The sequence below is a fragment of the Alexandromys fortis genome, unplaced genomic scaffold (genome assembly GCF_014885135.2).
Source record: "Alexandromys fortis isolate MF-2015 unplaced genomic scaffold, M_Fortis_MF-2015_v1.1 scaffold_6, whole genome shotgun sequence".
NCBI classification, from domain to species: Eukaryota; Metazoa; Chordata; class Mammalia; order Rodentia; family Cricetidae; genus Alexandromys; species Alexandromys fortis.
Genome location: NW_026067902.1, coordinates 12,577,470 through 12,599,612, shown reverse-complemented (window position 1 = coordinate 12,599,612; position 22,143 = coordinate 12,577,470). Strand labels below are relative to the sequence as shown.

Sequence of the window (22,143 nt, the reverse complement as noted above, 5' to 3'; positions counted from 1 at the left end):
ATATCAAGTAAGACAGCACTTAAAATTTACAGATCACTTTTCATAAAAGCACTAACATAAAGGACCCTTTATTTACACCCGACTAAAGGACTCAGACATTTCATTTACAAAACAAACCATCCTACTAGGCATGGTGGCATATAACTTTGATTCCAGTTCTTGGGAGCAGAAGCAGGCAGATATGTTTGAGGTCAGAGTGGTCTACCTGGTGAGGTCTGGGTCAGCCAGAGCGACATAGTGAGACCCTGCCCTCAAAACAAACAAACAAACAAACACAAAGAAGAGGAGGAAAAGGAGGAAAGACAAGAAGGAGAAGGAGAGAAAGGAAGAAAAATAAGGTGGAGGAACGGACAGGGTAGCTCAGGGGTAGATCTAGCATATGCTTAGCATGTATCAGGCTTGATCCTCAACACCCACCACCCCCACAACACAAAAAAAAAAAAAAACAACCAAGAAAATTGACTAATAAACAGTCATCTCTAGAGGGCTGGAGAAACTGCTCAGGAGTTAAGAGCACTGACTGCTCTTCCAGAGGACCCAGGTTCAGTTCCCAGCACCCACATGGCAGCTGTCTGTAACTCCAGTATCTGACACCCTCACATATACATGCAGCCAAAACACCAATGCAAATAAAATGAAACAGTAAATATAAAGTTACCTCTGACTGGAATTCATATAACTACCTAAGAAGCAGAGAAACCTGGCTCCTAACGTGCTTAGCGCATTGTCTCCCTCCCACATACACATTTACTTCCATTGAACAGCTCAAGGCTGCTCATTTGGGGGAATGCCCACCCGGAAGACACACTTCCCCTTCACAGCATCTTCAACAGGGAGCCAAGAAGCAGAAGCAACGTTGAACACACTAAGGCAGTGTGGCTGGCATCTTATTTGTATCTGCCTCTCCAAAATGAAAGCCATTTCATGTTCCTCACTGTCACAACATCTATAATTAACTTTTAACAATTTAAATGAACTTTTCCAGAGATTACTGACTGCTGGAAAAATCTTATAGACAGTCACCCTGTCAGCTGTGAGCCCCATGAAAAATACAGAGAAAGACCCGTGAAAATTGTGCATGAGTTAAAGTTTTATATTTCTTAATTGTTTTTTTTTTAATCTAAGCACTACTAATATGCTTGAATGACATAAATTCTTAATGTCCTGGGTAACAGAGGATACCAACCTAGCCTCTACCCACAGTTGTGACAACCAAAAAGGCTTCTAAACATTGCCAAATATCCTTTAGGGTCAAAATCTCCCCACTTGAGAATCAATTTTACAAAAACTTCTAGAGTTAAAGTTTGGTCGAGATGTCATCCAAGGAAACTGCATAAAAGCTTGCTCCTAGGATAATTCTACTGTCAAAGAAAATACATGTAATTAAGAGTGACCTTCACGTGTTGTAGGAAAACATGAACCTGACATGAACACTGGACGCTACATCCTTATCCTGTGACTCCAGGTGCTCCATCTCTTCTAGTCTAGATAGGCATCAACTAGACTAGAAACCTAAGAGATCACATCACCTTGGCTTAAGCATTTCCAGTGATGCCAACAAAGATGTCCATTACCAAAAAGTTCTACTAGAAACAAATGTAAAATTCCACTGTTCTTTATACCAAATTAAACCAATCTCCCTAAAGCTTCCTTCTTAGTTCTACTTAATTAGTGCCCCTAGTTCCTCTCTCTTGTTTATCTGGAATTACTTCCCCTATTCTCTGAAGACTAGAAAAGGAAGCAGGCTGGACTTGGAGGGAAACAGACCCACTAGTCATTAGTAAATAAAGGGATAGGCTACAATCACTATGGTTTAAAAAATAAACTGTTAGTCAGTGGTGCCACACACCTTTAATCCTAGTCCTCAGGAGGCAGAGGCAGATGGATCTGTGAGTTCCTGGACAGCTAAGGCTACACAGAGAGACCCTATGTCAATAGACCAAACAAGTAAACTGTTAAATAAACTTACATTTAATGAAATTCAAACCATTTTAAACGTTTTATTATAGAATGGAAACAAAGCAGTATTTTTTTTTCACTTTCTATGTTCCAAAGAGACCAGCCGACAATGAGAAAAGGACAATAAAGTGAACCTCAGGGGTGCGGAGATGCTCACCCAGTAATGTGCTTGCTGTGCAACCATGAGAACTTGAGTTTGGATCTCCAGGACCCATGTAAAAAGCGGGGCATGGTGCACACTTGTAATCTCAAGTGCTGAGGAGGCAGAGGCAGAAGGACCCATGAGGCTTGCTGCTCCTCCTCAACCCACACCCCAGTCTAGCTGAACTGACAAGCTCCAGGCTCAGTGAGGGACCCTCTCTCAAATAAACAAGGTGGAAGGCTGGGGAGATGGCTCATCCGTTAAGTGCACTTGCCGCTCTTGCAGAAGACTTGGGTTCTGTTCCCAGCATTCACATGGTGGCTCACAACCATGTTTAGCTCCAGTTTCAGGGTATCCAAAGACCCTGGCCTCTGCAGACACCAGGAACACATATGGTACACATACATACAAGCAAAACACTCATGCACATAAAATAAAGCTAATTAATTTTTTAAAAGTCAAAGATAAAAACAAGGTAGAGAGTGATTGAGACACCCATCAACCTCTGGCTTCCACACACACGCATACACATATACACCAATACATACACACACAGACCACATACATACACAAGGGCATTTAGTGAGGACGAAATAAAATTCTGTTTAGTGAAGTAAGTTTTTAGTTTGTAAATCAGAACTGTCCTATAGGTACCACTTTAAATTTTGAGAAATAAAACATCACACCCAATATTAATATTTAAAATTTTACTAGACATCCTGGATAAACCACTAGGCATATATTCTTTTGTGTAGATTTAAAATAAGGCAGGCTTTATTTATAACTAGACTCTGTTTAGTCTGATACTTGTGATTATGCCCACAATGTACCTAATATATTTAATTTTTAATACATATGAGAATATACTCTGTCTTTAATATTAAAGAATTGTGTTGCCATTCACTTACCAAACAAAACAAACCCTTTTCTGTGATAACCAGAGCCTTTGACAAGAACAGCTAAGCAATCATCAACTTTACACACAGATGCAGTAAAGGTAAAGAGGGTGCTGAATTTACCTGTTCTCATGAAAAGCCTAGAATGAAGTAATACTCATCTAAATTCCAACTCAGGAGAAAATAAAACCAAGACTCAAAGCTTATAGCTAGGTCAAGAGCTTGAATAGTTTCTAGTTCAAAGATGTTTCTATTGCATTTACTCTTCAAAGTTACTTAAGAATCATGCTTTGTGTGAGACACTATAAGTTCGGTAGATGGAATTTTATTTATAGTCATGTAAGAGAAAGCTAAGAGATCATGATTTGTTACACCAACACATGAGTTTGGGAGAGGAAAAAGGTAGGTGTTAACACCAGTCTAAATGAATCCAAGTTCTTCAAAGGATGTACTAGGAAAATAAACAATCATCTTTTGCACTTACAAACAAAATGTTTAGCAAACATCAACTTTCTGTAAGAGGATTTCCAGGCCCATCAGGGAGAAGCACTTTTGAAAGAAAAGAATTTTCCATATAAAAATGGTATCTTCCTCCAGTGAATTATGAGAATGGTATGGATAAGTTTAACAAAAAATAAGGGATGGAATCCAAGAACCAAAGACAGTACAAATGTTACCAGCATAACAAACTTTGTTACAAACAAATTCTCCACTCATTCATTCATTCATTCAATATTTATTTATTGAGGGCTTGCCATATGTATGAGGTCAAAAAGCTAAAACAAAATGATAACACTATGCACTTTCATTATTTATCAAAACATGGCCAGTAATAAATAAAAATGACAAATAATAATAATAATGATAAGAAGAAGAAGAAACAATTTATTTTGGATGACTGCAGCAAAACACACCGGGTAAAAGGCTCCTTACTTCAATTTCTGCAGATTCCACCCGGTTCTCAATTATTTCCATACACTGTCTCTTAGCTGGCGGCTCTTCACTGATGACAGTTTCTTCAGCAATGTCTGTTGCTGGTACTGTTAATACTAAAATGAAAAAGGTACACTTGTTATGTCACCCCAGACAACTAAGAGATAAAAAGTCTCAATACTGTTGGTGCTACTAGCCTGCAGCAAGCAGCCCCAGTCATTTCAAACATTGCTCTTGTATAAAGATGGTCTTATTGGCCACCTTCATGGTCCCTCTGAAGCCCACTTACTAAAGTAGCTACTGAGGGCAATCATATACATAATATAATCATCCACAGCTGAAAGGTCAAAATAATATTAAAGACGCATATTTTAAGAGGTCTCAGGCACCTGCAAGCATAATTCCTTTTACTAGTTTCTTGTGTATTATTCTCACAACAATTCATGTAAAAACAAGTATGCATGGGACGCATATACAGAGTACACTCTCAAACACACATGCATGGGACGCATATACACAGTACACTCTCAAACACACATGCATCTCTGTGTCTGCTTTTCCAGCTCCATTTAGATTTCCCTTTCTCAGCACAGAGCTTTGCAATGCCTTCTAGTACTCTACCTGAATGCACACAATGGTGAACACTGTTCCTGCTTCCCTAGTGGGCATTCTTTACATTCTTAGTGTTTTCATAGAAACACGTGCATATAGAGGGCATGTACCCTAGCAACATATTTGATAGCCAGGAAGAAAAATTTTAATTAGTTTTTAAGTCATGAGGGAAATTCCAGTCGTTTTCTAAGACTATCAAAACTTTTTGTCAAAGTGGGCATGGTGGGGCACTCAGGAGGCAGAGGCAGGTGGATCTCTGTGAGTTCAAAGTCAGTCTGGTCTACAGAGTGAGACCTTGCCTCAAAAAATATGTAAATGTTTATTTTATTATCAAAACATGGCCAGCATTATGGCTCTACAGGTAAGGACACTTGCCACCAAGCCTGACGACTTGAATCTAATGGCTGGGATCCACATGGAGGAAGAAAAGAATGGATTCCCTCAAGTTGTGCTGACTTTCACGAGTGCTGTGCTGTACACATTCTCCTTCCAACAAGTAATGGTAAATGCTTTGTAAATTTTTGTCAAAACATTAAAAATTGTCAGCAACAAAGGTAATGCATTTAAAAGTAGTGAAACTAGTATTAATTTAATTCAATGTACAGTAATTTAAAACATTAGAAATGGGGCTTAGCAGTTAAGAGCATTGGCTGCTCTTTCAGGGGCCTAGGGCTAGGTTCCCAGCATCAGCATGGCAGCTCACAACTGTTTATAACTACAGTTCCAAGGGATCTTGATGTGGGAGTGTCATATATCAATCTGTTGATTTCATTGGCTGAGCAATAAAGAAACTGCTTGGCCCTGATAGGTTAAAGCATTGGTGGGAGGAATAAACAGAATAGGATGCTGGGCAGAAGAGGAAGTGAGGTCAGACTCTGCTCTGCTCCCGGAGAGACTCAACAACTCTGCTCTCTGGAGCAGAGACACCATGGACGGAGGCTAGAATCTTCCCGGTAAGCGCACCTTGGGGTGCTTACATGCATTATTAGAAATGGGCTAGTCCAGGTGCAAGAATTAGCCTGTAAGGGCTAAAGTTCATGGGCCAAGCAGTTCTTAAATGAATACAGTTTGTGTGTTGTTATTTCGGGCATGAGCTAGCCAAGCGGCCAGGGTGTTGGGGACGCAGCCCCGCCGCTCCTATTTCAACAGGATCTGACACCTTCTTGTGGCCTCCATGGGCACTGCATGTATGTAGCACACATAAATATATGTATAGAACCATGCTTACAAAAGTATTTAAAACATTAGCTGTGCTAAGAAAGTGTTATTTTATTTTATTAATAACAAATTACGTTTATAACAATTCATGAATGGAGAAAAAATTGGTAGTGTCAGCCAGGCATGGTGAGTGTGCCTTTATGGCTCTTATACAGCTGAATAAAAAGCCTACAGCACAAAACTTTTCTTCTCTCTAATCTAGTAAAAAACAAAGCTTATCCCCTACTTAAAACAGTTTATGTTGTGTATTTTTTGCTTCTGGAGAAAGTTTTGCAGGTACTCTGACACCCCCTCTGTAAACAGGAAGCCTCTGTGGCAAGGGAGCAGTGTGTGTGGCAAAGCCTGCCGGGGCTCATGAAAGGCGGTAACAGACAGTTTGCTGTGGCTTCCTTCAGTAACTTCAGTGTAGTGCTGATACTCACCATTCCTCTCCAAAGAGAATCTCAACTTCTTGAGAAGGATGTGGATCATGGTCACATAATCTAGCTCAATGCAGACAGAGTAGTCACCTCCCAGCACACAAGATGTAGGGCCTCGGTGTGTGGAACAGCCTGCACGGCTGCCTACTAGTTCTCTTCTCTCGTTTAGACATTCCTAGTGGACTTGCTGGGACAGCTTCCATACTATTCAGGAAGCTCTGCACTAACTGGCATGGGATGGTCATGCTCACAGTCAGGTGCCTTCTGTAACTGAAGCATTTACACCATGCTCGATGCTGCCCTCATTCTCTATCTCCCTTCTGTTCAGATGGTCAGTGACCATGATGCCGACTGGGACATTCACGGAAGTCACCTAGACTTCCCAACAGTCTATTTGCCTCTGACTGCTGCCACTACCAGAGTCAATCTACAAAACATCTAAAAGTGCCTAACTGATAGTACAGCAATGAGGTTAGACCATGGATATAAAGGTGACCCAGTGAGCTATAAGGGTCAAGTACCAACAGGGCTAATTACTTATCCATATTCCCCAAATGAAACTGACCACACTACTGTCAGATTCCTTCATAAATATTGGTTCCACACTGTCATACACATCTCCTCCCTAGAACAGCTATGCCAGAAGTAGAAGCCAAGAACTCGAGCAGTCCATTAAAGCCAACACTGCCTACAAAGAGTATGAACTCAAAGTCAAAAGCAATCAGTTCAGCTATGAGGTTGTGGGCTGTTTTGTTTGGGTTTTTTGCAATGGGGTAAAAGTTATAAAACTCTTCAGTGGGCATCCCTGAGGGAGAACACTCCTGATGGCACTATACTCCAAAATGTAGCATAGTCTCTGAGATGTTGATCTTCAGTGTGTGGCTGAGGAAATAAGGGTGCCCAGGCATGTGACCCTCTTGCCCATTTAGGCAGTCTGACTGTGGTACAAGCACACCATGCTGCAAACAGTAAAATGGTTCCATAGCTTTGAAGTCTTCTTGTTATTAACAGGAAAACAATTTGATAGTTCTAACTATTAGTGTTCACTGTCACATCACATCAACTCATTTGGTAGAGAACTTCCCACAGAAGCTCAAGTGGCAAGTGATAAGTTTGCCACACTTAAAACTAGATTGTGCCTGGTTCCTGAACACCTCAAAGTGGTGTCTGTTTACCCGCCATATCAAACATCTGGCGCCCACATGTCCCTTCCTCTGCCTCTAATAGCAGCTAGTACTCACACACTGCCTTGAGACTGTCTGGGGAGAGTGAAAGTGCTGTCACACTTCAGACTGCAGATTCCTTTTCTAGGAAGCTGTCCTAGAGCCCACGAGGCAGGAATCCCCTCCAGAACACAGTGTTTGTGTGCATGCACAGGAACAACACATACACACAGAACAGGATGCCGTGAGTCTCACCTGCCCTTCTGTAGCCTACTCTGAGGGGCGCATTCACTTCATGCGTATAAACCGACAACGAACCATCTGTACCAAACCTGTTTGTGTTCATAATCTTTCATGAAGCATGTACATATTCCTTTCGTACTCTCAAAAAAATGTCTCGCCGGGCGGTGGTGGCACACGCCTTTAATCCCAGCACTCGGGAGGCCAAGGCAGGCGGATCTCTGTGAGTTCGAGGCCAGCCTGGTCTATAAGAGCTAGTTCCAGGACAGGAACCAAAAAAAAAAGCTACGGAGAAACCCTGTCTCGAAAATAAAAAAAAAAAAAAAAAAAAATGTCTCTGCAGCCAAGTGGTTGTGGCTGCTCACCTTTAAACCCAGCACTCAGGAGGCAGAGACAAGCAGATCTCTGTGAGTTCAAGATCAGTCTAGTCTACAAGAGCTAGTTCCAGGATAGGCTCCAAAGCTACAGAGAGAAACCCTGTCTCAAAAAAACCAAAAAGTCTGACTTTGAAGCATTCCTCTTGGAGTTCTGTGCTGGTGGAGAGGAGACACTGGTCATGGCTTCCACAGCTGTCCAGCGTGCTGCTGTGCCAAGACAACGGCACCCCAGTCACCTTGTTACCGGCAGACTGAGGTTTGCCAAGCTTGCATATACCTACCTATCTCATGTCCTCAGAATCATTTATAATGTGCTTTCTTTTCCAAACTCAACTAGGAATATGATCAGCATTTCCTGTTTTTTGTTGTTATTGTTATTATTGTTTGGTTGGCTTTTTTCTTTTTGAAATTCACTTAAATCAAAAATATGTTTCCTTGGGGCTGGAGAAATGGCTCAGCGGTTAAGAGCACTGATTGCTCTTCTAGAAAACACGGGTTCAATTCCCAGCACCCACATGGCAGCTCACAACTGTCTGAAAATCCAGTTCCAGGGGATCTGACACCTTCACACCAATGCACATAAAATAAAGATAAATAAATCATAAAACTAAAAAAAAATATGTTTCCTGATTACCCAACAGTGCCCAGTTGTATCTCAGGTGTCTCACTATGCTAGCATCCTAGGCTAAGATGCTCATTTGTGCAAACACTTTTTAAAACAGTTCCATCTTTTAGGCTGTTGCTAGGAATATGGCTGATCTTAGGTATCACTGGAAAGACACTATAGCTCAAATGCACATGCTGGGCACAATTCTCTCCAGTTCTACTCAACACAGTCTGGACATGTGTATAGTACAGGCTTCTGGTCTTACAAACGAGCCTCTGCCATCTCAACAGCAGGAACATCCTCTTGCGCTTGTCTCCACACTTCCAGAGCTCAGCTTCCCAGCTTGCCACACTTCTCAAGCTCTATACCTACCAGAGATCTGGGCCACACCCTCAATTTGTACCACTAGTAGTTTCTTTTCTTTGATGGCATTTTTTTAAATATTTATTTATTATTATGTATACAATATTCTGTCTGTGTGTATGCATTCAGGCCAGAAGAGGGCACCAGACCTCACTACAGATGGTTGTGAGCCACCATGTGGTTGCTGGGAATTGAACTCAGGACCTTTGGAAGAGCAGGCAATACTCTTAACCTCTGAGCCATCTCTCCAGCCCCCTTGATAGCATTTTTTTAAAGTTCTCATTATATATGAATTGCATAAAACAGTCTTAAAAATTGTCCAATGCTAATTCTGAGTTATTTGTGTACTATTTGTGGCAATATTTAAAGTTCATTTTCCACACAGAATATTTTGAGGCTAATTCCACCTACTAAGTGCTCAAGTAAGCTAATTTAAATACTAGTCTAAGTAAATAAAATCAGGGAATTATATTCATTATAAAAAGTTATATGAGTAAAATTCAGTGCATAAATAAGTGCTGTTTAAACAGTGTCCCGAGTATTGAATGCAAAGCAACTTTACCCAGACATCTAGTACTAACCTTGCTGTCCATCAGGCATGGTCACAATGATGGGTTGACCCATCCCACTGGTTGGAATGGAGTGCAAGTTTCCCAGCTGGATTCCATCTGTAACTATCGTGATGACTTGTTGACCCCCTGAGCTAACTACTTGCTGAATTGCACCATCGACAGATTCTGCGGTAACCACTTCCTCTGTGGCCACTACTAGAAGGGGAAAAGAAAGTAAAAATCATTCAATATGAATATAAATTCATTTTTTTGTCTGTGTCTTTCATACTGGATAAGTTTACATGGTTTTTAAATGTCACTGCCAAAGGTAATATAGACATCTATGTAAGTAGTTGACTGAAAGTTTTAAAATTTATAATTGAGTTCCAACCACCTTTTTATGACCGCATTTTAATAATCTTCACTCCTCTGTATCTTCTTCACATTAAGTTCAATATAAGATCACTGACTAATAACAAAGGTTACAGCTACTTAATGAAATGACAGCAACTCCGCCAGGTGATGGTGCGCACGCCCTTAATCCCAGCACTCGGGAGGCAGAGGTAGGTGTATCTCTGTGAGTTTGAAGTCCAGAGTGAGTTCCAGAGCAGCCAAGGCTACGCAGAGAAGCCCTGTCTCAAAGACTCAACTCCAATGAGAACTTCATGATTTTACTCTAGATACATTTATGTATCAAGGGACATGCAGAACAAGCAGGAGTCCCTTTTGGCCCAAGTGAGCAAAAACAGAGTTGGCACTGTATGGCAATGTGTAATTCAACTTTTGCACAACCAAGCCCCCAACTATGCTCTCAATAATTTCTAAGAGGTGCACAGAGAGTTCTGCTGACAGTTAGAAACTTTGCCTTTGGCATTGCCTAAGTAAAAGAAAACAAAATCTCAAGTTGATATGTCAAAACTTCTTCTCCCCAGGCAATCCTACACTGAGCCCCAAAAATGTGTGCATAAAGCCATGCTAATTGGCACTCCTAAGAGCTTCACAGCAGAAACTGTGAGGTAAAACAAGAAACAACCACACACTCTTGGCAGTAAATAAACTGGGGCCATCATACAATGGAACACAACAAGGTCACTAGAATAACAACACCAGTCATGTGTAAACATGATGAAAGTGACAAAACATCTGTAAGTAATGAAAACACGCTCTACCTGCCTTCCTCTTATGAACTGAGGAAGATTCTCCTGGGGTGAACTTTATAAATTCTGTAATAACACGTTTAAGAGGGAGTGGAAAGGGTAAAGTTTTGATGAAGAGTGACAATTAACTAACAGAGTCAAAGGGTCACAACACAAACCCAGAATACCCCAAAATGCAAACGAACTTTTGAGAGTTCTCGTTATTTTGTTTGCCCTAAGCAATAATTATGCTTTGTTAGCAAGCACATCAGACAATTTCAGGAAAACAGCCATGAGATAACACAGAGAACACACAGGAGCAATACATCCAGCACAATAACTGTTCATGTTTCCAATGCACACCTACTGCTTTCATTTCTTTTAAACATCCATATAAAAAAGAGAGGCTCACTGGTTGAATACTAAGTAAAAGTACTACTATTTAAAAGCTTCAGCGTATGTAAGAAACTTCTGAGGTCACAACAGTCAAGGCTCAACTCAAGAACTTTCATCTTTGCACTATTAGCAGTGACTGCCATTAAAATAATAAGTCCTACCTTTCATCTAAAAGGCTCTTTTAAGTTGTGTAATGATAAAGTATGTATGAAAAAAATTAAAAGGAAAACAATTATAAAAAGTACACATCCCAAACCTAGAGAACAATCTAATAGCCAAATGTTGGAATATGTAAGAAAAAACAACCTTAAAACTTTAGAAGATTGTAGACATAAAGTGTGTATGTGTGTGTGTGTACAAATTGGCTTAATAAAAGGTAACTGTAATATCATAAATATTCATTGATCTAATATAAAAGTCAAGCTATAATGAGGAGAGCCAAACAATGTCTGTGCCTTTGAGGTTAAATTACCATGCCATAAGCTGAATTAAGGCCAATAAGAAAACATTCCCTGAAAACTACCAAGACTTCTGAACACTTTTATGTAGAAATATTTACATGAAACAAAATCTACATTACAGAAAAATGTAACATTTTGAAGGCGGACTCCTATAATCTAGCCTGAAATTAAGAACAAAGAAAAGTAAAACTAAAAAGACTCACATGACGCAGTAACTCATTCCTAAGTTTCATTACCCTATTCTGGAATAGACCAAAAACATAATGCATAAAAATTTTCTGATAAAAACTTTACTTTGAGAAAGAGAATTTTCAATGGCCACTAGACCCTTATATCTTTCAAATACATCTAGCAATTATAAATTTTTAAATAGAAAATGAGGGGAACTCATAGATTTCTATTTAATCAAGGTATTATGTAACTGGGCCACAGAGAAGAATACAGAAAGCAAAGAAGTCATAGGACTACAGGCTAGGGCTACAAAACAAAGGCTTTTTGAAAAGCTACTGGGGTGGTGTGTGTGGCACATGTGTATGTACATGTGTGTGCAAGCCACGGAAGAGTCAGGGCAGGCTGTGAGATATCTTCCTCTACAGCTGGTCATCTTACTAGCGAAAAACAGGGTGTCCCAATGAACACAACTTCACCCTTTTGGCTGGCAAGCCAGCTCTTTGGAGCTACCTATCTCTGCCCTCCCCATGCTTGAATTACAGACGCATGCAGCCATCCTGGGCTTTTCATCTGGGAGCTGAGGCTTCAAACTCAGGTCCTCATGTTTGCATAGCAAGCGCTCTTTACCCAAGGAGGCAGTCTATGAAAAGCTATTTTACATTAAACCCTCCACCTCAAAAAGCTGAGCATGTGCCAACCGAGTCCCAAGACTGGATCTCTTTCATTGGTGTGCATCGCAGTGATGCATTCGCATTCCTTAATATCCCCACCCCAGCTCGCCCAAGTCTGCAGCATGACAGAGCACTGAAATGAAGTCTCCACATTTAAACCAACAATGAAAGTTTTCTTTCTCCCCTTTTCACTGGTGCCAGTGCCTCATGCACAGTGAACACACATTCTCTCTCTAAGCTGCTACTGTTAGCCCTGAAACCGGCTGTCTTTGATGGCTTCTGCAAACCTAAGCACTAACTAAAAAATGCAGCATGTCAAAACGGTGATGCTTGTGGATGCTAATGGCCAGAAGTAATTCACAAAAATCTTAAGACCTGCCAAGAATCACATATATGTTTTTATAAAAGTAGCCAAAGAAAATGGGAAAAGGGTAAGATTTTTCTCTTTTCCAAGTGAAAAGAAATTCATTTATGTCCACATTAAATCTTTTTGGTAAAAAACTCAATGACACCCTAAATAAAATTTGGAAAAGAATGAATTGAAGGTTATTCTTTACTCTTACAAGCAAATATGATCCAAATATGATCATTTAAACTACAGTTAGAATAACATTTCTCAAGGTATGGGGGATTGTGCATGTCTTTACTTTTCTTAAGGCACAGTATCACCTAGGCTGACGTTGAACTTGTCATTCTGTCTTAGTTCTTGGGCAGCTAAGACTATTGGCAGGCACTATGGTACCTGACTATTTCAAGATTTCCCTAAAATTTCCAAATTAAAAGAATAATTTATTTACACAATAACTAAAAGACAATGTGAGGAGAGTATAAAAACAAATCAGGTTGGAACCAACTACCTGTCAATATTTCATGTCATTGTCTGAACACAGCTAAACCAACACTCTACCCCACCCCTTTGAGACAGGGTCTCACTATGTAGCCCTGCATGGCCTCATGGAACTCATAGAGATCTGCCTGACTCTGTCTCCTGAGTGCTTGGATTATAATTGGGTGCTACCATGTCCAGAACATGGGGCACAGCTAACCTTTTTTTCCCTTTGGTTTTTTTTTTTTTTGGGGGGGGGGTTTCAAAACAGGATTTCTCTGTGTAACAGTCCTGGCTGCCCTGGAACTAGCTATGAAGACCAGGTAGACCTCAAACTCACAGAGATCCACCTGCCTCTGGCTCCCGAGTGCTGGGATTAAAGGCGTGCGCCACTATCGCCCGGCCCAGCTAGCCCTTTTAAGAGTGGTTTTTATACTGTTTCAGTCGTTAAGATTTTTCTAATAGTCTCATCTGATACTGCCAAAATTAAATTTATAAAAATGCAAATTCATATTTATCTACTCTATGTAAACAAGTCAAAAAATGGCAAAAACCGAAGGCCAAAATGAGCAAGCACACGTTTTATGTGACCCATACAAGTACGTTTTTCATTTTGTTACTAAAATTTAGCACTTTTTATGCATTTATTCTCTTGGTGTTGTCTTCTCTTGTTTCTTTGAGACAGTATCATACTGTGTAGCCCAGGCTGAAACAGAACTTATGATTCCCCCTGCCTCAGCCTGGGATGCTGGGATTACAGGAGTACAGACCATGCCTAGTTTAGTTTTTTTTTTTTTTTTTAAAAAAGAAAAACATCTGGATTTTTTTCTAGTTTCCCATGTAAACACAGGTTCTGGCAAGATGGGACACATTACCACACTCAGGGCGAGCCAAGCAATGGATGCCCACCCTACTTCACATTAGCTGAGAAGAACTCCCCCACCCCAGTCCTCTGTCACCCTGCACCTCTTACTTTCTTGCTATTTTTAATAAAAATGGGATCAGGATATTGAGTCACACTGGTGGCTAATACAAAAATAAACATAAGAAGTACCAACTTTAATTAATAAGAAATAAGACAGTAACAAGAAATGTAGCCAACTAATTCTGAACAAACCGCAGAGGTAAACACGAACTGTAAGCAAAGACTCTTGAAGAAAACAAGATAGTCTACTAAATCATGAAGCGGTTTCTGAACAGGATTCAAACAGCACTAAGCACAGAGGAAAACCCTGACAAAGTGGACTATGAAAAGGTCAGTATACAGATGTGACTGTTCTCTAACCTGGAGTTTCTGAAGAATTGGACAATGGGGCAGACGCCTCCGCTAAGGCAGCTAATGTAGCTAATACTGATGTAGAGGAGTTCCCAAACTGAACAGCAGATACTCCTGTTTCATCTAGAAGAAAAGAAAAGAGAATTTAAATCAGGGTGCTTAACCCAGTGCATCCTGCTTCTCTACGTCCACTCAAGTGCTGCAATGCCGTCACACGCTGTAAGACTGCCTTTCTTCAGATTCTTCTACCTCAGAAGGATGGGGACCGGGAGAGCAGAAGTTATTCTTACCCTCATTGTCCAACAGTCCTTCCTCAAACTGATGATACCTACTAATGTTTAACATCCTAACAGCTGTCCTACATGCATCTCAATACCTGTTGCCTTGGATGAACTTTCTGAAGATACCAGACCTGTTAGGTTCACCACCCCTCCAGGTCCGATGATGAACTGTGGGGTGGCAGTGTGTATTGTCACAGTGTCGGGGCTCTCCGGGTTGGTGTTGATTTGGTTCTGCATAGCAATCTAGGGAACAAATTATCACAATACTTTCAGAATTACAGGCAGCACATGTGGGACAGGCTTTCAATGCAGTAATAACACACATATGAGGAAGCAGTCTCAGAAGAGTCACACAATTCAATGGGAAGACTTGCTACTGAAGCACCGGGAGTGCAGCTCTAAGGATAGGTGTGAGTTCACATCCTATAGCCTTCTGTTGAGTGACAGCAAACCCCACCGGAGGAGGAATTAGTATCTGAAAGGTGCTTACAGAACACAGAAAAGCTACACATTGAAAGGTAGTCTACTGTTCTGTCAAATTAAATTATTTCTACCACACTAGGCAATATATAACATGACATATCAAAGTATGACCTTCCCATTTAATTGTTCTCAATCTTTAAACCTCAACCCTTCAATTGTATTCCTAGATATGAAAGATGAGAAGAGTCAACGTAAAACTCATAATTTCCCAGCACACAGCACATCTCATAAGTTGTGGAGTTCAATGAAGTCGGGTGATCTTAGAGAGTTCTACTGAGAACAGAACAAGAAGACAAGGAAGAAGAAATCCTGCAAACACAACTATGTCTATAATAGTTGTTTTGTTTTTACAGAGGGTGAAAAAAAAAGAAAGAAACCAGAATAACAGACTGTATCACAAAACCTTGGCAAAGTTTTGTCATTTTCAGTCAGGTGTGTCTGCCTTGGTACCTACTGCTTGTGCCACTGGAAGTGTCAGCCCTATCGAGGGGCTGAGGGAAAAGACAGGGTTAGTTAGAAGGAGGAGCTGCCTAGGGAAATTCCCAAAAGCTGCACCATGAGAAAAAGGATGTAAAGGGGAAGGGGTTATCTGAACAGGAATCAAACCCAACTGGGAATCACTTCAGCCTTTTAACTAAAGTAAACCTTTTCATCCACATCCCTGGACAGCTAAGCCCAGACAAATAAAAGCCCTGCATAGTGAGACATACCAACTTGCTAGATCCCAACTTACATTTTAAAAAACTTATACTAATGTTAGACAAAGTAGATTTAAAATAAAGAGGGGGTCAGGATAGTTCAGTGAATAAAGGAACTTGCCAGAGAAGCTTGAAGACCTTAGTTCAGTCCCCAGAACCCACGTGAAGACGGAGGTGATTCCAGTTACCCTCTAACCACCCTACACCTGCCCCACACATGCATAATCAATTTTAATTTTTTAAACAGACAAAATAGATAAAAAGACTGTATCACTCATCGAAGGAACATTAGTTCCTGAGTCTTTATAAAGTAGTTTACAACTGATTTGGTAAAACATGATATCCAAATGTGTGACAGAATAATGGAAATGTCTAGAAGGGGAGTTCAGAAACTGAAAGCACAGACGGTCAGTGCCTCATCTAACTCTCTAGAGTACAAACAGTAATGAACAGAGAGGAAGTGGAGAGAACAAGGCCATTCAAAAGAACTGAATCCAACAGGAGAAGCTACAAGACAAAGAGCATCCATCTGTAAAGCTGCCTTTCATGTTTTCTTAAACTCAAAGCCAAGTTACCTGTAATATCTCTGCTAAATCTTCATTTCCATTGTCTATTGAAATATCAAATGCAGTTTTACAAAATTTACTCTGCGTGTGTACATCAGCACCATATTTGATTAAAAGTTCCACCACCTCTTGATGATTATGTTCTGTTGCCCAATGCAGAGCTGTCATCTTTAACATATCCTTTGCATTGACGTCAGCACCATGCTAAAAAATATTTCAAAATCAGTAATATTTCAAGATATGAAATATAAAGAATCCCTGATATGAGAATATCAGCCACAATGCTTCTACACAAGAAAAAGGACCATTAATTTCTGGGGAGTGTTAATATATGTTATTAATATATGTTAGCAATTATCAGTTATCTGTGACCTAATCATTTTTCTACCATGATGGTTTTCCTAGCTACTTTCCTTTCTTGAAATAAGACAAGATTTAGCTACTCAACTAGGGGCACAACGGGCTAGAGTGACCTTACAGGTGAACGGCAGGGCTGAGTTTTTCTCCGGAACACTTTAATGGTTTATGGTGGGTAATCCTCTCATCCCTCACAATTAAATATACCCTTTGCTTTCAAAACAAGCACAACCCAAGGAGTCAAAAGGAAGCTGTCTGAGGCAGTGTCTGACACGTCAGGAAGGAATGGCTGGCTATTCAGCAAACTTCAGCTCGTCAGGCACAGGTGCGCTTTGCGTAAACAAGCCCTGGAGCTCAGTAACAAACAGAATATGAAAAATCCCAGCGATGATTTCTACTCTGCTCTCATGTTGAAATGATAATGTTTTAAACACAATAAATTAAATATTAAAATGACTTTTTACTTTTTTTGTTTTGTTTTTGTTTTTTCAAAACAGGGTTTCTCTGCATAGCTTTGGAGCCTGTCCTGAAATTCACTCTGTAGACCAGGCTGGCCTTGAACTCACAAAGAATTGCCTACATCTGTCTTCCAAGTGCTGGGGTTAAAGGCACATGCCACCACTGCCCAGTGAATTTTTATTTTTTGATGTGGCTTTAAAAATACCTAGGATTACATGTAATTTGTCCTCTAGACTTCCTCGTATTTCTTTCACATGGGTTCGTCTATGGGTTAGGATGAAAAGGGTTAAGAATAAAGGCTGTCACTGTCTGAGAATCTTCTGTGTAACCTGAAGATAATTTCATTAGATTTTGGATGACTAAAGATAATTTAATTACTTATTAATCTGCTTGCTAGTCATCCAAGACTATTCTTCCCTGCATAGGATTCTAAATGAATTAAGTTCTTCACCCAAAGGACTGACTTTCAATAGCTGGCAATTAACTGAGAATACACCTACAAAGAAAACTTTAAGGCAATATTCATTTGACAGACTTATACACATCAATAACAAATGCTCTATCACACAGAAAACAAAAAGTATGCACTTAATAAAACTTTTCCCTTTTTTCATCTTACAAAGTTTGTATAGGGTTTGGATTCAAAATCTAAGTCCAAAAAGAAGACATACCTTAAGCAAAACCTCTACTATACTGGCATGGCCCTCAGAAGCTGCCATGTGCAATGGTGTCCGGTCCACTTTGGTCCTGGCATCCCTACTTACACCGGCTCGGAGAAGTACCTCTGTGGTAGAGTAATGCCCATACTGTGCGGCCAGATGAAGTGGAGAAGTTCCCAACTATAACATAGGAACACATGCATACACATGCACAAAAAAGAAATTCCAGGTTTAGCGGCTTTTAATATCCTTTTACTATAAACTCTATTTTTAAACAGTGATGCATATTACATTGCATATTTCAATTACTATGTAATTCACACATCAAAAGAAATCACTCAACTCAGGCTTATCTTCACAAGCCCTCAAGAGGTCCCACACGTGCATTAGTGGGGAAAGGTCAGTGGTCCCTTTCATTCAGTTTTCTTGCCCCTCCTTTCCCTTTCTCTACAGTTAGACAAACTTGAGATTCTGCCTCAGCCTCCTAGCTCTTTATTATTAACAGAAAACAACCTTAATTAATTTTATTAAAAATTAGAGCTAATTATGACCTGAGAATTAAGAAGAGCTTCATATCAGAGGGGTATATCTACATAGGTGAAGTTTAGGTTACATTATATTACATGCATTAAGAAGCACAGAAAAGCCCACTAATTGCGATTGCCAGTCAATGACGTTAAAAAAGCTATTTCACCAGAACATGAACTTTGCCAGGCTGTCATTATTAGATAGCAACTGTTTTAATTTTTTATTTGTTTTAGATTTACTAATTTTACTTTATATGTATGAATGTTTTGCCTAAATGCATGAATGTGACATAACCCCTAGAACTGAAGTTATAGGTGGCTATGAGCCAACAAGTGGGTACACAAAACTGAACCCAGGTCCTCTGCAAGAGCAACAAGAGTACTTAACCACTGAGTCATCTCTCCAGGCAATCACTTTCTATGGACCACATTGTTCTAAGACCTTCGTTTACTGGCTTCATAGCACAGGTACTATTATTACCTTGATACGGCAGTAAAGGAACCTGAAGTACAGGGAGGTCACCAATTTGCCTAAAGCCACACAAGTGACATAATACAAAGCAAACCTTAGAAATAATTATTTTATTACAACAAAAAATCATTTATTTTTATAGCAGTTTTAACAGGCCCTCACAGATCAAAGGTGAGATTGTTGAATAATCCTTTTTTCATGCTTTATTGTATTTTAAAAAAAAAAAAAAAAAAACAATACAAATGTTTTATTTAATAGTCGCAGGTCATCATGGGCCAAGTGGTGGACACTCAGGACCCAGCAGGAAGGTCAGCGCAACCTCTGAGCCTCCCTTTCTGACTCCAATAGGGTGAGCACATCTCCCTCTCGAACGGGACCTTTGACATTTCGGATGACGGAGTGGCTGGTGTCATCCATAAATTCCACACGCACCTGCGTGCACTGTCCCTGCGACCGGTCCTGCCCAGCACTTTGGTTACCCTAGGGAGCCTGATGGGCAGCACGCGACTCGTGTCCATGATGGCGGCGATCAGGCAGAGAGCGCTTTATTGTATTTTTATATAACTGGTCTTTTCTCCACTCTCATATTCTATATTTAATGAAAACCTTTAACAGTACACCGAACAACCACTGAGACTTACTCAGTAAGGTACTGAGGTCTACTTTATATTTCTATTGTTATTCTTAATATTTTTCCTTTTTGGTTCACATGCAAAAAAATATGTAACATGCATACTTACATACAGTTTCAAGAATAGTTAATGTCTGTAAAGTCAACACCAGAGTCTGGAAGGATAACCTGTCTAGTAATTTTAAGTCCTCCTACAGGTTGTTCTCCGGTCATAATAAGCCCTTCCTTAGTCGGATAAATGCTACTCAAAAAAGAATTGGTTCTGGTATGTATCTGTGTGGTATAGTTCTAGGGATCCAAACCAAGGCCATCATACTTAAATGGCAAGCATTTTACATACTAAGCCATCTCCCTAGACCCTACTCAGAACTTTCTGACAAGCATTGCTTTTATTTTTATCAATTACATATCCTTAAATGGTACAGTCTGATTCTTTACTAGAATCCTACCACATGTACTTCTGATTTTTCAACTTAATATTATGTTTACAAAATGTTAATGGGCATAAATATAGTACACTAACTTGCTCTACAACATTCCACTCCATGAAAAAGCTGTAGACTAATCAACCAACCGATGATCACTGCTTTGTTATTATAAACAATTCTGCTACAGAGGATCTTCTAATAATTTAAGCACATAACCAAGATTTTATTCGATATTCTAGCTCAACTGATACAAACAGCATATACATATTAAAATTTACTAAACACTGTCAAACTGTCCTCCAAAATGGCTACATCAATTCACCTTTGTACCGCCTGTCTCGTCACCGATGCTGGCCCTACTTTTCATTCACTGAGAGTTGAGCCCATTTCATGTCTACCGGCCATCCTAACTTTATCTTGGTGAAGTGCTACTCTGAATCATCTGTCGGTTCATTCCTGACCCACAGGAACTCCTTATATTCATACAGTGGACACTAATTCTTATTTACAATCCTTCTTTCTAGACGTACTACAGCACTTTCTTTAAAAAGAAACTATTTATCTTGTGTGTATGAATGTCTGCATATATGTCTGTGCACCGTATGTATGCAATGCCTATTGAGTTCAGAAGAATCCTCTGGAACTGAAGTTTCAGACAGTCGTGAGCTGCCATCTAAGTGCTGAGCAATGAACCCAGGTCCTCCTCAAGGACAAGTGTTCTCAACCAGAGACAGCTCTCCAGCCTCATGGGCACACATTCTCAACAAGCTGACTGCTATAAATTTGTGGGTACTTATCAATTCTGGAAATTCTAGGCAACTGAACTTCTATCCACACTCATTTTGTGGGTCTACTAATACTGAGAGCGCTGGGCTGTTTACAGCTTTGTTGCCATGGAAAATGTTTATTTTGTGGGTCACGGTGTCTCTCACCACTCCTGATACCACATTCTGTGTGTCCACAGTACACGCTGGGCTTCCTACCGTCGGCTCTAAGTTGTCTGCAGTTGTCTCTCACTAGTTACTGAACTCTTTAGTCCTCAGCAGGTCTGTTTCCACTGTCAGGTTATTTCAGTAAGACATTCCAGCTGCTTTGTGTTTCGGTGTTACTCAACTGTTTGCTTCCTTGCAATTTCAATAGTAGATATAAAGTTGGAATTTAAAAAAGTAGGCTTCTCAGGGGACAAGCATTTGCCTCTGCCAAAGCCCTGAGCACAAAGGAACTGTACATTCACTCCTCAGCCGAGTTTCTCGGGGACACAGGTGTTTGACTTCAAATGCACAAGACATGGCTTGTGACCCCAAACTCCCTTCAATAAACTTTTCTTGCTTTCCCTCAACGCTGGTTAACATTGGGCCATTTATTTGCAGTGCCCCCACACAAGAGCAGGGAGAAGAGGTGGGAAGAAATGGGGGTATTCTGAGATAGCCTGAATGCTGCAAGTGCAGTTCTTGGAACTGTCCCTCAGAATTAGCCCGAGCACTCGCAGACAGCATGGGGTGTCTTCGGTACCCCATGCTGGTGAGCAGGGAAACCAGCAAGGAAACTAAATTCAGCAAAAGTTCTTAGAGAATGAATTCTCTGGATTCCAGGTTACTGAATGTGTTTTGGGTTCACTTTTTGTTCTCAGGAAAGCACTCAAGATTTCCTTGAAAATATTTAGTGAAATATTTTCTTAATTTCTGATACAGACAAATGCTGCATCTTACCTGATACAGATAAATGCTGAAATACTTATAGAGGGATTCCTGGGACTTGCTTTAAAATAACACAAAGGAAGTTCATGGAGGAACGAGGCTTACCATGATTTGGTGGATTTTGAAGTTAGATGCAGGAATTGATGTTTTTATAAAATTTTCCAAAACAGACAAAACATTTATTTTACATGAAAATTTTAAAAAGAACAAGGAAAAAGACAAAAAAAAATTAAAAACCAGAATTTCCTTGTTATCAACGATTAGGTTAATGCAGGTTCCCAACCTTCCATGCTCCTAAGACCTCACTCTCAGAAATGAACAGGTGTCTTCGTCCTTCTCCTTACTGCCTCCTACCCTGCACCACACTCCTCTTTCCTTTCCTTTCCTCTTATTCGGTTGGTCACATATTCTCTCTCTCTCTCTCTCTCTCCCTCTCCCTCCCTCCCTCCCTCCCCCTCCCTCCCTCCC

General features: G+C 40.2%; 1 protein-coding gene and 1 pseudogene across 3 annotated transcripts in view; both read right to left on the bottom strand.

Annotated features, from left to right (window-relative positions):
• The window catches only part of Gabpb1 (GA binding protein transcription factor subunit beta 1), a 54,458-nt gene that overhangs the window by 6,547 nt on the left and 25,768 nt on the right, over positions 1-22,143 (bottom strand). For 2 of the 3 annotated variants that reach the window (XM_050133431.1, XM_050133441.1), the window contains exons 3-8: positions 17,933-18,100; positions 16,455-16,649; positions 14,830-14,941; positions 14,427-14,540; positions 9,511-9,696; positions 3,931-4,046 (exon numbers count right to left, since the gene is read on the bottom strand). In XM_050133431.1, the coding sequence (XP_049989388.1) occupies positions 3,931-4,046; positions 9,511-9,696; positions 14,427-14,540; positions 14,830-14,941; positions 16,455-16,649; positions 17,933-18,100 (891 nt within the window). The remainder of the gene's footprint in view (positions 1-3,930; positions 4,047-9,510; positions 9,697-14,426; positions 14,541-14,829; positions 14,942-16,454; positions 16,650-17,932; positions 18,101-22,143) is intronic. The other variant, XM_050133447.1, reaches the window with a different exon arrangement.
• Positions 18,107-22,085, bottom strand: LOC126495873 (40S ribosomal protein S28-like; annotated as a pseudogene).